General features: G+C 42.8%; 1 protein-coding gene across 3 annotated transcripts in view; it reads right to left on the bottom strand.

Annotated features, from left to right (window-relative positions):
• TBCE (tubulin folding cofactor E) overlaps positions 1-17,222 on the bottom strand; it is an 81,485-nt gene that overhangs the window by 50,343 nt on the left and 13,920 nt on the right. For all 3 annotated transcript variants that reach the window (XM_025361480.1, XM_025361462.1, XM_025361469.1), the window contains exon 3: positions 685-769. In XM_025361480.1, coding sequence (XP_025217265.1) covers positions 685-769 — 85 coding nt within the window. The remainder of the gene's footprint in view (positions 1-684; positions 770-17,222) is intronic.

Here is a 17,222-nt window from a genome sequence, read left to right as displayed (position 1 = left end):
AAAAAAAAAAAAAAAAAAAAAAAAAAATTAGCCGGGTGTGGTGGTGGGCGTCTGTAGTCCCAGTTACTCGGGAGGCTGAGGCAGGAGAATGGCATGAATCCAGGAGGCGGAGCTTGCAGTGAGCCGAGATTGCACCTCTGCACTCCAGCCTGGGTGACAGAGTGAGACTCCCTCTCAAAAAAAAAAAAAAGAAAGAAAAAGAAGTGCAATGTGACATGGTGACATGTAACTCTTCCTACGATAAGAAATTTTTTTAATGGTGGCTCAGCATTTCACTATTTAGATGTTCTATATTTTGGGTAATCAATTCCTTCTTACTGGATATCTAGGCTATTTCTCTTTTCTATTATTTACTCACTGGATTATAAATTGGTAATGAGCCAGAAAGGTTTACATTCATCCAATTTAAAGGACTGTCACACACACACACACACACACACAAAAGGACGTAGAAAGCAACGCCACCCATAAGGTCAAGAGTCAGAATTTTTTTTAAAAAGGGAAAAATTCTACAAACAGCAGCAATTAAGCCACAAATAAAGTTAACTGTCTTTTTGGAATACAACAAATTCCATAATATAACTACTCCATGAGCCAAACGTTTCTTCCTCTCCATCCCTCCTTACTCAAGTATTAAATATAATCTTGACTAAATGACCATGCTGATTCATAATGAAAAGTTACCTGCATTTAAAATACACAGTCCCTTCGTGGCTCCCATCATGCTTTCCTCTCTCGGGATTGTCCCATTCTACTCCTAACCAGGGTCCTAGCAGAACAAGAAAAACCAAATGAGTAACAGATGATGATACAGGCAATGCTCCATTTTTCTGCAAGCAAATACCAATTTGCAGTGGAAACCATATCACACAGATACCACTTGGGGAGGAGGAAATGGCCAAGTTAGCCTTACACTCAGGACTTCAATCAGCAAATGCCATAGCATGTCTGGGTGAAAAAGCCAACAAAAACCACCTCTCCAGAAAACAAGAGTGGCTAAAATTTATTGAGCACACTAAACAAGATTGACCCTCGAGGACATGACACTAAGAGAAATAAGCCACCACAAAAGGACAAACACCATATTCCACTTACATGAGACACCTAGGGTAGTTACTACTAAACTGTACATTCAAAACTGGTTCAGATGGTAAATTTTATGTTACGTATATTTTACCACAATTTAAAATGTTAAATTAAAAAGTGGTTAAAATGGCAAACTTTATGTTATGTATGTAGCTACAATAAAAATTTCAAAACAAAACAAAAAAAAAGCCCAGGCACAGTGGCTCACACCTGTAATCCCAGCACTTTGCAAGGCCAAAGTAGGTGGATCACCTGAGGTCAGGAATTCGAGACTGGCCTGACCAACATGAAGAAACCTCGTCTCTACTAAAAATACAAAATTAGCCGGGCGTGGTGACGCTTGACAGTAATCCCAGCTACTCGGGAGTCTGAGGCAGGAGAAACGCTTGAACCCAGTAGGCAGAGGTTGCAGTGAGCCGAGATCGTGCCACTGCACTCCAGCCTGGGCAACAAGAGCAAAATTCCATCTCAAAAAAAAAAAAATTCCAAAAACAAAGGAAAAATAATGTTTTCCTTCAATTTCAGCAAAGAAAAACCCAATAAAGGTAGTCTTCAAGGAAAAAGAAAATGATCCCAGATAGAAGCCTAAAGATACAGAGGGTGGGGAGACAAAAGGCAAGAAAAGGGTAAATACATGGGTAAAGTTAAATTAATATAGACAATATAAAGTAATAATATCAGTTCTTTGGGTTTAAAATAAACATTGGTTAAAATGTCACACATGAGTTAGGAAGGTGATAAATGGCGTGTTCTAAGGTCTTTCATGGGTCCAAAAGGAGGTATAATTATTAGACTAGATTTCTGTAAATCACAGATACATATTTTAATCTCTAGACTTACCTCAAAATAATAAAAAATTAACTGCTGTGTAAGGAAAAATAAAAAATGAATAACTACTGTGTAAATTAAAACTCTCTCCAAACCATGTCTTTCCTCTGCTACACCACTTCTCATACTACAACAATCAACACAGAAGATGACTTCTGTGACCGAATGTGTGGGGGTTTTCCCCACACACCAAGCAGTGGATGCCACCTGGGTGTCCACCGATTCAATTCTGACACTATCTGACTGGACATAGTGTCAGACCCCCAGCCACCAGTCTGGGCATCTGGAACTTTTGACTGACCAGCTTCAAACAGCTGGGGTTCCAACAACCCCCTCTTTATATTTGATTAATTTCCTGGAGTGGCTCACAGAACTCATGAAAACACTTATTTACATTTACAGGTTTATTATAAAAAATATTGCAAAGAATCTAGATGAAGAGGTGCGCTAAGGCAAGGTACGGAGGAAGGGCTGTGGAACCTCCAAGCCCTCCATGGATGCAAGAACCTTCACAGATTCAGCTATCTAGAAGTTCAAAGACATCAGCATTCCTGCCTCCAGTGTAGGGGGGTGAGAGCCTCTCCAGGAGGGACTTATGACCCACAATCAGAATGGTGAAGATGATTAGAGATCTGCCTTGGGGCAGGAGAATGGAGGGCAGGAAAGAGATCCTGTTGCCTGAGGCCAGACACATCAACATTATAACAAAAGACTGTAACAAGAGGTATGGGAGCTAAGAACCAGGAACCAAGAACAAAAACCAATATATATCATACCACCACAACTACCAAACTAATACAGAAGAAACATCAGATAAAAATAATCATCTCTAGGCTTGGTTGTTCATGCCTGTAATCCCAGCACTTTGGGAGGTGAAGGCGGGTGGATTGCTTGAGCTTAGGAGTTCGAGACCAGCCTAGGCAACATGGCAAAACCCTGTCTCTACTAAAAATACAAAAAAATAGCTGGGCATGGTGGTGCGTGCCTGTGATCCCAGCTACCCAGAAGGCTGAGGCAGGAGGATTGCTTGAGCCTGGGGTGTGGAGGTTGCAGTGAGCCAAGGTTGAGCCACTGCACTCCAGCCTGAGTGACAGGGGGAGACTCTGTCTTAAAAAACAAAAAAAAGAAAATAGTGGCTGGGCACCGGAGCTCACGCCTGTGATCCCAGCACTTTGGGAAGCCGAGGCTGGCTGATTGTTTGAGCTCAGGAGTTCGAGATCAGCCTAGGTAACACAGTGAAACCACGTCTCTACAAAAAACTACAAAAACAAGCCTGGTGTGGTGGTGCGCACCTGTAGTTCCAGCTACTTGGAAGGCTGAGGTGGGAGGACAACTTCAACCCAGGAGGCGGAAGTTGCAGATAGCACTACTGCACTCCAGCCTGGGCAATGGAGTAAGACCCTGTCTCAAAACAAAAAACAAAACAAAACAAAAAAAACAATAATCATCGTCATCCAATGAAGGGAGAAAAAGAAGAAGAAAAAAAGGAACAGAACATCAGCAAAACAAACAAAAAGTAGTAAGATGAGAGATATAAACCCAAATTATCAATAATTAAGTAAAACATAAATGGTATAAATGCACTCATTAAAAGAAAACATTTTCCAATACCCGGGCACAGCAGCTCACACCTATAGTCCCAGCACTTAGGGAGGCCAAGTCAGGTGGATCACCTGAGGTCAGGAGTTCGAGACCAGCCTGACCAACATGGAGAAACCCCATCTCTACTAAAAATAGAAAAATTAGCTGGGCGTGGTGGCGGGTGCCTGTAATCCCAGCTACTCGGGAGGCTGAGGTAGGAGAATTGCTGGAACCCAGCAGGTGTAGGTTGCAGTGAGCCAAGATCGCGCCATTGTACTCCAGTCTGGGCGACAAGAGCAAAACTCCATCTCAAAAGGAAAAAAAAAAAGAAGTACAATTAATGTTATCATCATGGAAACTATCAGAATGGGCTGAACTGATGGATGCTACAAAGAAGAATGCACAAAGTAAGACCATTCTCTCATACTGCAAAGCACAAGTCATTTTTCAAGCTAAAGCAGACAGAAAGAGCAAAGCCAGCATTCAACTGTCAGCATTCAAGTCTGATGAAGAACATCTATGGTTTAGCAAGCTTTTGCCCAGGGGCCAGTACATTAATGACAGAGGAGCAAGCACAGAAACCAGTATGAATAAGAGAGTGGACAGGTATAAGGGCAGGCCTACCTACCTCACTAGTCAGATCCCAGGAATGTGTAAGATCCAGATTTTTGCTTTCTACATCCAGGGTGAACAAACCCTGATAGCCTCACTTTAAAAATTCCAAATGCACAAAAGACTGAACCAGACACTAGCACACAGGTTTATTAATTTACAATGATAGATAAAGCTGTCACACAAACCTGATTACTCTGGTCGGCCTAATTTGTTTCCTATTCTCCATGGACTCAAGCCACATGAAAAACCATCATAATCAGTCCCAACTTCACTGACATCACAAGAATTAAAAATAATTAATCCATTACAAAGTTTCTGCATAGCGAAAGAAACAATCAAAGTGCCAGGCGCGGTGACTCACGCCTGTAATCCCAGCATTCTGGAAGGCCGAGGCGGGCGGATCACGAGATCAGGAGATCGAGACCATCCTGGCTAGCACCACGGTGAAAACCCGTCTCCACTAAAAAATATAAAAAATTAGCCGGACGTGGTGGCGGGTGCCTGTAATCCCAACTGCACAGGAGGCTGAAGCAGGAGAATGGCGTGGACCGGGGAGGCGGAGCTTGCAGTGAGCCGAGATCGCGCCACTGTACTCCAGCCTGGGCCACAGAGCGAGACTTCGTCTCAAAAAAAAAAAAAAAAAAAGAGATTGAGACCATCCTGGCCAACGTGGTGAAACCCCGTCTCCACTAAAAATACAAAAATTAGCTGCGCGTGGCGGCGCACGCCTGTAGTCCCAGCTACTCGGAAGGCTAAAGCAAAAGAATCCCTTGAGCGGGGGAGGTGGAGGTTGCAGTGAGCCAAGATGGCGGCTATTGCACTCCAGCCTGGAGACAGAGCGAGACTGTCCCAAAAGAAAATAAACAAACAATCAACAAAGTGAAGAGAACTCATAGAATGGGAGAAAATATTTACAAGCTACTCATCTAATAAGGGATTAATAACCAGAATATAATAAGGAGCTCAAACAATTCAATAGAAAAAACATCTAATAATCCGATTAAGAAATGGGCAAAAGATCTGAATAGACATTTCTCAAAGGAAGGCATACAAATGGCAAGCAGGTATATGAAAAGGTACTCAACATCACTCATCATCAGAGAAATGCAAATCAAAACTACAATGAGATATCACATCACCCCAGTTAAAAGGGCTTTTATCCAAAAGAGAGGCTATATAACAAATGCTAGAGGAAAGGGAACCCTCACACACTGCTGGTGGGAATGTAAATTAGTACAACCACCATGGAGAGCAGTTTGGAGAATCCTCAAAAAACTAAAAATAGAACTGCCATATGTTCCAGCAATCCTACTGCTAGTTATATATCCAAAAGAAAGAAAAACAGTATATAGAAGAGACATCTGCACTCCTATGTTTACTGCAGCACTATTCTGAATAGCCAAGGTTTGGAATCAACCTAAGTGTCCATCAACAGATGAATGGATAAAGAAAATAAATACATACACAATAAAATACTATTCAGCCTTAAAAAAGACTGAGATCCTGTCATTTGCAACAACATGGGTGGAACTGGAGGTCATTCTGTTAAGTCAAATAAGGCAAGCACAGAAAGACAAACCTCGCATGTTCTCACTTATTTGCAGGAGTTAAAAAAATGAAAACAATTGAACTCGTGGAGATAGAGAGTAGAATGGGGCTGGGCAAGGTGGTTCACGCCTGTAATCTCAGCACTTTGGGAGGCTGAAGCAGGCGGATCACCTGAGGTCAGGAGTTCAAGAGCAGCCTGGCCAACATGGCAAATCCCCGTCTCCATTAAAAATACAAAATTTAGCCAGACGTGGTGGTGCACACCTGTAATCCCAGCTACTTGGGAGGCTGAGGCAGGAGAATCACTTGAACCCAGGAGGCGGAGGTTGCCATAAGCCAAGATGGCACCACGGCACTCCAACCTGGGCAACAGAGCGACGCTCCATTTAAAAAAAAAAAAAAAAAAGAGGAAGAAGAAGTAGAATGATGGTTACTAAAGGCTGGGAGGCTGGGCAGGGGAAGGGAGTGGGAATGGTTAATGGGTACAAGAATACAGATAGCATGAATAAGATCTAGTGTTTGATAGCATGACAGGGTGACTACAGTCAACAATAATTTATTGTACATCTTTATATAACTAAAAGGGTATAATTGGGCTGTTTGTAACACAAAGACAGAATAAATGGTGATGGATACCTCATTTACCCAGATGTGATTATTATATATTGTATGCCTGTATCAAAACATCTCATGCACCCTATAAATAAATACACCTGCCAGGTGCAGTGGCTCACGCCTGTAATCCCAGCACTTTGGGAGGCCGAGGCAGGCGGATCACCCCAGGTCGCAAGTTTGAGACCAGCCTGATGAACATGGAGAAACCCCGTCTCTACTAAAAATACAAAAATTAGCCGGATATGGTGGCACATGCCTGTGATCCCAGGTACTTGGGAAGCTGAGGCAGGAGAATCCCTTGAACCTGAGAGGCGGAGGTTGCAGTGAGCTGAGATTGCGCCACTGCACTCCAGCCTAGGCAACAGGAGCAAAACTCTGCCTCAAAAAATAAAAAATAAAAAATAAATGCACCTACTATGTACCCACAAAAATTAAAAGAATCCAACAATCCAGAAATCATCCTCCTTGGTATTTACCTAAATGAGTTGAAAATATATGCCCACACAAAAACCTGCACACAAATGTTTAAAGCAACTTTACTCACAATTCCCCAAACTAGAAAACAAAATATCCTTTAGTAGGTGAAGAATAAACCATGGTACATCCAGACAATGGAATAGTAATCAGCATTACAAATATATAAGCTGGCCTGGAACTGTGGCTTACGCCTCTGATCTCAGCACTTTCAGAGGCCAAGGCAGGAGGATCACTTGAGCCCAGGAGTTGAAGTCCAGTCTGGGCGCCATAGGAAGACCTTGACTCAACAAAAAATTAGCAAGGTGGCCGGGCGCAGTGGCTCACGCCTGTAATCCCAGCACTTTGGGAGGCCGAGGCAGGTGGATCACGAAGTCATAAGATCGAGACCATCCTGGCTAACACGGTGAAACCCCGTCTCTACTAAAAATACAAAAAATTAGCCGGGCATGGTGGTGCGCGCCTGTAGTCCCAGCTACTTGGGAGGCTGAGGCAGGTGAATGGCGTGAACCCGGGAGGCGGAGCTTGCAGTGAGCCGAGATCGCGCCACTACACTCCAGCCTGGGCGACAAAGCGAGACTTTGTCTCAAAAAAAAAAAAAAAATTAGCAAGGTATGGTGGCTAGTGCCTATAGTCCCAACTACTCAGGAGACTGGGGTGGGACGATCACTTCGGCCCCATAGGTTGAAGCTGCAGTGAGCTATGATCGTGCCACTGCACTCCAGCCTGGGCTACAGAAAAAGACTCTGTCTTGAAAAATAAGGGCTAGATGCAGTGGTTCACGCCTGTAATCCCAGCACTTTGGGAGGCCTAGGCAGGCAGATTGCTTGAGCCCAGGAGCCAAAAACCAGTCTGGCAAAATCCGCTCTCTAAAAAATACAAAAAAAATTAGCCAGGCATGGTAGTGCACACCTGTAGTCCCAGCAACTTGGGAGGCTAAGGTGAGAGAATCATTTGAGCCCAGGTACAGAGGCTATAGTTACAGTGAGCTATGACAGCACTACTGAACTCCAGCCTGGGCAACAGAGTAAGAACCTGTTTCAAAGAAAAAGAAAGAAAGAAAGAAAAGAAAAAAAAGAAATTTTCAAATGCCTATAATAAAATTCGTTACAAATTTTAAGTAGGGCTGCATCCTAGTAGTAAGTAAGCTATAACATGCACCCTGAAATCACTAAATGAAATAAATAACTTAATTACCTACTTAATTCCACTACAATTTTCACCTAAATACCATGGTGTGTATGTCAAAGACAGGAACTTTGGTTTGATACAATGTTTAGATGTTCCCCTAGGCAACAGTCAGTAAGCTTAGCTGTTTCCTTCATCCATATCATGTCATTACCATATTAAAATACATATGTATCTATTTGCTCTGCAGGAGGATAAAAGCATGATTCTTCTGAAAGGTGTATACAACTGCTAAAAGAACAGCACTGCTGTAAATACTTTATGAAGAGATTTGCTACCAGACTACCTGTGTCAACTCTATTCTCCAGGTATTATTATTTCAATACAGGAAATGAAAAAAAAATTAAAACTCTGGAACAAGAATAGCAATCAAACAACAATAATAAGATATAATCAATAAATACTATTTTTTTTTTGGAGACAGAGTCTCACTTTGTCACCCAGGCTGGAGTGTAATGATGCAATCTCGGCTCACTGCAACCTCCGCCTCCTGGGTTCAAGCGATTTTCCTGTCTCAGCCTCCCAAGTAGCTGGGACTACAGGCACGTGCCACCATGCCCGGCTAATTTTTTGTATTTTTAGTAGAGACGGGGCTTCACAGTGTTAGCCAGGAAGGTCTCGATCTCCTGACCTCATGATCCACCCACCTCGGCCTCCCAAAGTGCTGGGATTACAGGCATGAGCCACCATGCCCAACCATTAAATACTATTTTTTAAAATATCTCTAGCATTAAAACTCAGTATATAAATAATGTGAAAAGCCAAAAGTAGGTAAATAAATGCTACAGAAGTCTTTATAAATAAACAACATTTCATTTTGGTGAAAAAGTGTAACCACAGGAAATGGTGGGTTAAAAATTAGATTTTTCTCTATATGGGAAGCTAAGAAACTCATGTCTAAAATTAATCAAGAAAAAAGCTAATGCAGAATTTTTTTTATTAATTTTTTTAGAGACAGCATCTCACTCTGTTGCCCAGGCTGGATTATAGCTCATTGCAGCCGTGAATTTATAGGCTCAAGCAATCCTCCCACCTCAGCCTCCCAGTAGCTGGGACTACAAGCCTGAGTCACCATGCCTGGCAAATAATTTTGTTAAAAGAGACAGCAGATGAAAAGAGCATGTGACTACCCCACCTTAAAATCTTAAAGAATAGACACCACTTTGGACTAAAGGATTAAACCAAGATGTGAAACAGAATCAAGTTTTTCAATAATCTGACTTACTGATTTAAAACAATTCTGGGCCAGGCGAGGTAGCTCACGCCTATAATCCCAGCACTTTGGGAGGCTGAGGTGGGCAGATCATCTGAGGTCAGGAGTTCCAGACCACCCTGACCAACATGGTGAAACCCTGTCTCTACTAATAATACAAAAATTAGCTGGGCGTGGAGGGAGGTGCCTGTAATCCTAGCTACTCGGGAGGCTAAGGCAGGAGAATCTCTTAAACTTGGGAGGCAGAGGTTGCAGTGAGCCAAGATCCCACCACTGTACTCCAGCCTGGGCGATGAGAACAAGACTCCATCTCAAAAAAAAAAAAAAAAAAAAATCTGTTCACCAATTTGACAGTATGAATCCCAACTTTCTTTTTTTTGAAACAGAGCCTTGCTCTGTCACCCAGGCTGGAGTGCAGTGGCACGATCACGGTTCACTGCAGACTCGACTTCCTGGGCTCAAGCAATCCTCCCATTTCAGCTTCCCAAGTAGCTGGAGCTACAGGCACATGCCACCTTGCCAGGCTGATTGATTGATTGATTGATGCTAGAGACAGGGATCTTGTTATGTTACCCCGGCTAGTCTCAAACTCCTGAGCTCAAGCAATCCTCCCTCTTCAGTCTCCCAAAGTGCTGTGATTACAGGCATGAGCCACCACACCCAGCCTATGAATCACAATTTAAACTGTACAGTTTTGTAAGAAAATCTGGTTTTTTTTAGAATTGCACTGTAAAGTGTTTAGGAATGAAATGCTACTCTGTATATAATTTAAAATGCTTAAGCAAAAAATAAGAGATGGGCCGGGCACAGTGGCTCACGTCTGTAATCCCAGCGCTTTGGGAGGGTGAGGTGGGTGGATCACGAGGTCAGGAGTTCGAGACCAGCCTGACCAACATGGGGAAACCCCATCTCTACTAAAAATACAAAAATTAGCTGGGCATAGTGGCACATGCCTGTAATCCCAGCTACTTGGGAGGCTGAGGCAGGAGACTCGCTTGAACCAGGGAAGCAGCGGTTGCAGTGAGCAGAGATCATACCACTGCACTCCAGCCTGGATGACAGAATGAGGCTCCATGTCAAAAAAAAAAAAGGAAATGAAGCAAATACGGCAACATGTTAACAATTGTTAAATTGACATAACAGGCATATACAGGTGTCCATTATACTATTCTTTCTACTTTCTTTGTCTATACTTTTTTTTTTTACTTTTTTTTTTTTTGAGATAGAGTCTGTCTCTGTGGCCCTGGCTAGGGTGCAGTGGTGCAATCTCGGCTCACTGCAACCTCCACGTCTTGGGTTTAATCAATTATCTTGCCTCAGCCTCCCAAGTAGCTGGGATTACAGGCACCCACCACCACACCCAGCTAATTTTTCTGTACTTTTAGTAGAGACAGGGTTTTGCCATGTTGCCCAGGCTGGTCTCGAACTCTTGACCAAGTGATCCACCTGCCTCCCAAAGTGCTGGGATTACAGGCATGAGTCACCACGCCTGGCTTATTCTCTCTACTTTCTATACATTTGAAACCTTTTCCTTTTTGTATTTTCTAATAATGATATAAAAAATACTCATATTTTCCTTAAATCGATTCTACTTGTAGGAATTAATCCAACAGATACAGCTCTGTCCATTAAAAAGGCCCAGAAACAAGGACCGACCCAGTAGCAATGAGCACCCCTGCAGCCCATCCTGTGGCCCCTGAATATTTGCCAGCAAAAAAAGAAAGAAAACAGCAAGAAATGTAAGATGAACCTTTACATCATAGCTTCCTTATCATATGAGGAAAGCTTTTCCAGCTTCTAGAGGCTTATAGGCTGCACACTCCTTAGCTCATGACCCTCTCCCATCTTCAAAATCAACAATGGCCAGCTGAAACATTCTCACATCACACTGACACTCCCTCTTCTACCTCTAGCTTCTACCTCTTTTTTTTTTTTTTTTTTTTTTTTGAGACGTTTTGCTCTTGTCACCCAGGCTGGAGTGCAATGGCACAATCTCAGCTCACTGTAACCTCTGTCTCCCAGGTTCAAGCGATTCTGCTGCCTCAGCCTCCCAAGTAGCTGGGATTACAGGCATGCACCACCACATCTGACTAATTTTTGTATTATTAGTAGAGATGGGTTTCACCATGTTGGTCAGGCTGGTCTTGAACTCCCGACCTCAGGTGATCCACCCGCCTCGGCCTCCCAAAGTGCTGGGACTACAGGTGTGAGCCACTGCATCTGGCCTAGCTTCTACTTCTAATGATTCTTGTGATTACATTGAGCCCAACTGGATAAACCAGGATACTCTACCAATCTTAAAATCAGCTGATTAGCAACCTTAATTCCATCTATAATTCTAATTCCCCTTTGCCATGTAACCTAAGAAAATCAGAGGTTCTGGGGATATCTTTGGGAGGCTATTATTCTGCCCACCACAGTGTATCATCTTTATTCTGCCTACACTGTTTAAGATATAACACTTTTAAAATCTTTGTATGATGCTATCACAGGAAATCATATCTCCAGTTACAAGAAGCCATTTGCAAAACATTAGTACATACTGCATTTCTTTCCGGTTTTTTGTTTTTGTTTTGTTTTGTTTTTGAGACAGTCTTACTCTGTCACCCAGGCTGGAATGGAGTGATGCCATTTCGTCTCACTGCAACTTCCTCCTCCAATGTTCAAGCGATTCTGCTGTCTCAGCCTCCCAAGTAGCTGGGGCTACAGGAGTGCGCCACAACACCCAGCTAATTTTTTTTGTATTTTTAGTAGAGACAGGGTTTCAACATGTTGGTCAGGCTGGTCTCAAACTCCTGACTTCAAGTGATCTACAGCCTTGGCTTCCAAAGTGCTGGGATTACAGGCATGAGCCACCATGCCCAGCCTGCATTTCTTTTTAAAAGTAATTTTTTAAATGTTTATTTACAACAATAAGCACAATCAACTCGTCTAAGTGCTTTAAACATCTAATTTAGAGCCGGGCGCGGTGGCTCAAGCCTGTAATCCCAGCACTTTGGGAGGCCGAGACGGGTGGATCACGAGGTCAGGAGATCAAGACCATCCTGGCGAACACGGTGAAACCCCGTCTCTACTAAAAAATACAAAAAACTAGCCGGGCGAGATGGCGGGCGCCTGTAGTCCCAGCTACTCGGGAGGCTGAGGCAGGAGAATGGCGTGAACCCGGGAGGCGGAGCTTGCAGTGAGCTGAGATCTGGCCACTGTACTCCAGCCTGGGCGGCAGAGCGAGACTCCGTCTCAAAAAAAAAAAAAAAAAAAAAAAAAAAAAAAAAAAAACATCTAATTTAGTTGTCATAACAGCCCTACAACATCCAGTAAAGTAACTGCAGAAATTATTACTAAATCTATGTTCGATTTCTCTGCATCTTAGTACCAATCCCAAAAGATGACCTCTAAAAGAAATGCGAACCAGGTGCGGTGGCTCACACCTGTAATCCCAGCATTTTGGGAGGCCGAGACAGGTGGATTATAAGGTCAGGTGTTTGAGACCAGCCTGGCCAACATGGTGAAACCCTGTCTCTACTAAAAAAAACATGCAAAAATAGCTGTGTGTGGTGGCAGGTGCCTGTAGTCCCAGTTACTCGGGAGACTGGGGCAGGAGAATCGCTCGAACTCAGGAGGCAGAGGTTACAGTGAGCTGAGATCGTGCCATTGCACTCCAGCCTGGGCAACAAGAACGAAACTCCACCTCAAAAAAAAAAAATGCTTACATTTACAGTAGCTCCCTCTCTGCAAAATTACAATTTTCAAGGGGGAGAAAAGCACTTGCCTGATAAAACATGCATGGAGAAAGTGTCACATTCACAGGCAATTGAATAAATAAAAATCGAATAATATGTACCACTTCATATTTGCTAAACTATCATTAAAAAACTTTTATCTATATTACTGTACTAGTGATATGCCACCCTGTCTTCAAGAATTGGGAAGTCTCTCCCAAGAGCTGGAAGAACGGCTTTTGGCAGATAGCCCTCAACTGTCTGCCTTCTTGTGGAATTGTCTACTGTAGAAAGCATCTTGCCCAAGGGCACACCGCCTTCCTAGGGTCAACAGAACCCAGTGACAGGTCATCACAAACGTATAATGATCCAGCCCCTCATCTCAACTAGAAAAGACTCTGAAAGGCCATTGTATCTTCAGAGCACCCAAAGGGGACAGCTGAAATATTTGTTGAGGCTGCACCATAGCCCAGCTTAGCCCTCTGCCCAACCTTGCTTACTCTCTTTCCTCTTTCATGAGTACTGGTACCAAAGTACTTGTTAATAAACTTTCTGAACACTAAACTTCCTAAGTGTAAATCTCTAGCTCAGTCTGCTTCCCAGAGAATGTGAACATTGGAAATTTCCAAGTACTGGACATTGATTGACTTGCAGACAACAATTTGGCAACATATATCAAGAACATGAGACTATTCACATTCTTTAGAAGTAACAGAGTAGGGCCAGGTGCAGTGGCTCATGCCTATAATCCCAGCACTTTGGGAGGCTGGGGCAGGCAGATCACCTAAGGTTAGGAATTTGAGACCAGCCTGGCCAATATGGTGAAACCCTGACTCTACTAAAAATACAAAAATTAGCTGGGTATGGTGGCGGGTGCCTATAATCCCAGCTACTCGGGAGGCTGAGGCAGGAGAATCACTTGAACCTGGGAGGCAGAGGTTGCAGTGAGCCGAGATCATGCCATTGCACTCCAGCTTGGGCGACAAGAGTGAGACTCCATCTCAAAAAAAAAAAAAAAGTAACAGAGTAGAAAGGGCATGGGCAATGAAGGATAGATTCAAATCCCAACTCTGCTACATAAAAGTTTTGAGACCTGAGACTTGGTCTTCTTGTCTATAAACATGGGAATCATAACATCTATATTTTAAAGTTGTTATTGTAATATTCAAAGTTGAGAGTATGCTTTCAAGTGTCTGGTATACAGTAATTATTCATTAAACATTACTTTCTCTTCCCATTTACAAATAATAATACCAGGAAAGAAAAAACCCTAGCCAGATTAAGTATATGTTAAAGACGTCCACAGCCTCCATGAAGGCAGAGACCACATGTATCTTGTTCAGTGGTTTTCACCAAACCTTATTGTACCTCAGAATCCCCTGGAGTAGTCATTTTTATTTCTTTACTTCCCTATTAAACTTGTTTTCACTTTACGGACTCACCCTGAATTCTTTCTTGTGCGAGATTCAAGAACCCTCTCTTGGAGTCTGGATTGAGACCCCTTTCCTATAACATCTTTCTGGGGACCACTGAAGGGACTATAGTGTGCAAACCCCTGATCCAAAGGCTAACTTTGGGTAAGTGGTAGGGTCCAGTAACATCTTCCTAGTGAACCACAGAAGGGACAATACTGAAGAAACCCCCTGACCCAAAGGAAATAGACTGCAGCACTGACTGGCTGACTTGGAAGTCAAGGAAACTTCTTTTGAGCTATTTCCAGCTTTCAACAATTGAGTAGGCTGGGCATGGTGGCTCATGCCTATAATCTCAGCACTTTGGGAGGCCAAGGCAGGCAGAGCACCTGAGGTCAGGAGTTGGAGACCAGCCTGGACAACATGGTGAAACTCAGTCTCTACGAAAAATATAAAAATTAGCCAGGCATAGTGACAGGCGCCCAACTACTCAGGAGGCTGAGGCTGGAGAATTGTTTGAACTCAGGAGGTGAAGGTTGCAGTGAGTCAAGATCACGCCACTGCACTCCAGCCTGGGTGACAAGGGCAAAACTCCTTCTCAAAAAAAAAAGTAAAAATAAAAATTGAGTGAAGTATATTCTTGTAAAGTAAATTTGGAGCATATTTGTTTCCTCTACCTGATTCCTCCAGAATTTGCAAACTATTTTTAAGTATTCTTAATTTATGACAATATAGTTATTTGCATAAGTGCAGTAAGAATCTGTTTCCCCCTTTCTTTTTTTTTTAGATGGAGTCCTGCTCCAGGCTAGAGTGCAGTGGCACGATCTCGGCTCACTACAACCTTCGCCTCCCAGGTTCAAGCAATTCACCTACCTCAGCCTCCCAAGTAGCTGGGGCTACAGGCATGCACCACCACACCCGGATAATTGTTTGTATTTTCAGTAGAGACAGGGTTTCACCATGTTGGCAGGCTGGTCTCAAACCCCTGACCTCGGGTGATCCACCTGCCTCGGCCTCCCAAAGTGCTGGGATTACAGGCATGAGCCACTGTACCTGGCCAAGAATCTGTTTTCTTTTGTAACAGGACACAATTGGAAAACCTGGTTATTTTACCAAGGCTTTAACTGGAATGGCATGCTTTCCTTTAAGGAAACAAACTTGACTTGTAAAGCCAATAAAAGCCGCTTGGGAAAACATCTCAAACCTTGCCTCCACAGTCTCTATACAGGCTTCCTGACCTGGGGGAAGTAAAAAATGTTGCTTTCTCACAGGCCCAGGAGCCCAAATTTATCTTGGGAGCCCAAGAGGAGAGGAATTTACTCAACTCATAGATATTTGATGGTACAAACTCATGCTGGGCTCAGCTTTAAAAAAGTCTTATCTGAGGTTCTTTCTATGGGACAGATTTCCATCAAAGCCAATTTAAAAACAGCTTACATGAAAAATAATTATTCTTGCTGCACTTTATACAAATAATCAGGTCAACTATAATAAAGCAAATCAGTCTTATCATGATTTGTCTTTAGTAAAAATTAGAAACTAGAGAGAAAAATTATGTTTCAAGAACTATGGAGCATTTGTTATCAGATTCTAGTCTCATTAGTTGTTTTTAAGTTTGCTTCTTCAGCGCCGGCGCGGTGGCTCACGCCTGTAATCCCAGCACTTTGGGAGGCTGAGGTGGGTGGATCACGAGGTCAGGAGATCGAGACCATCCTGGCTAACACGGTGAAACCTCGTCTCTACTAAAAAATACAAAAAACTAGCCGGGCACGGTGGCGGCGCCTGTAGTCCCAGCTACTCGGGAGGCTGAGGCGGGAGAATGGCGTGAACCCGGGAGGCGGAGCTTGCAGTGAGCTGAGATCGCACCACTGCACTCCAGCCTGGGCAACAGAGCGAGACTCCGTCTCAAAAAAAAAAAAAGAAAAAAAAAAAAAAAGTTTGCTTCTTCAACTTAGGCTAACCCTGTTTATTCCTGTGAATCAACTGGTGATCTCTGGCTGCAGCTCAGAAGAAACAAGAGGGATGGGTAAAGTAAAAATATGGATAAATATTCTAATCCTGGGTACATTGCAATCAGCTAGTAAACCCATATCAGCTTGGTTCCAGTAGTTGCCCAGTTCATAGAAAGCCATCTTACTGGCCGGGCACAGTGGCTCACACCTGTAATCCCAGCACTTTGGGAGGCTGAGGTGGGTGATTTACCTGAGGTCAGGAGTTCGAGACCAGCCTGACCAACATGGAGAAACCCTGTCTCCACTAAAAATTCAAAATTAGCTGGGTGTGGTGGCACACGCCTATAATCCCAGCTACTCAGGAGACTGAGGCAGGAGAATCGCTTGAACCCAGGAGGCGGAGGTTGTGGTAAGCCAACATCGCACCACTGCACTTCAGCCTGAACAACAAGAGCGAAACTCTGTCTCAAAATACACAGAAAACTCAAATTTTTGTGGACTAAGACTTATGAGTAAGTCTACTATGTTATTATTTACTCTAAAAACTAGAAATTAACATCCAAAAATGAGGAACAATTAAACTATATACTACACTAAATGTAATCATTAAGAAATATGCAAAATAAAAAAAAGAAATATGCAAAATAATGCTGTAGAAACATAGGTAAATTTATACAAAAAATAAGTTTAAAAAAAGGTAACAAAAAATTGCAATGTGTATCAATTTAAACTATATTAGATACCTACACACATGGATTAATGACAAAAGAAATTTCAAAAAAATTACTTGAGTTGAGGTTTATGAGGTTTCAAGACTTTTAGCTGTTTATAATAGTTTCCTCAGAAGATATTTTAAGGTTGATTTCATATAAGATAGCAACACTAAATAATTAAATGGCATATAATTAAACAAAATCACAGATATAACAGGCTACTGTCACCCAAATAAAACTGGATATGGGAAGCATCTATAAATTAGGTGTTAATTTCG

The sequence above is a fragment of the Theropithecus gelada genome, chromosome 1, assembly GCF_003255815.1.
Source record: "Theropithecus gelada isolate Dixy chromosome 1, Tgel_1.0, whole genome shotgun sequence".
NCBI classification, from domain to species: domain Eukaryota; kingdom Metazoa; phylum Chordata; class Mammalia; order Primates; family Cercopithecidae; genus Theropithecus; species Theropithecus gelada.
Note: the sequence above shows the minus strand (reverse complement) of the source record. Positions and strands in the feature narration are given on the sequence as shown.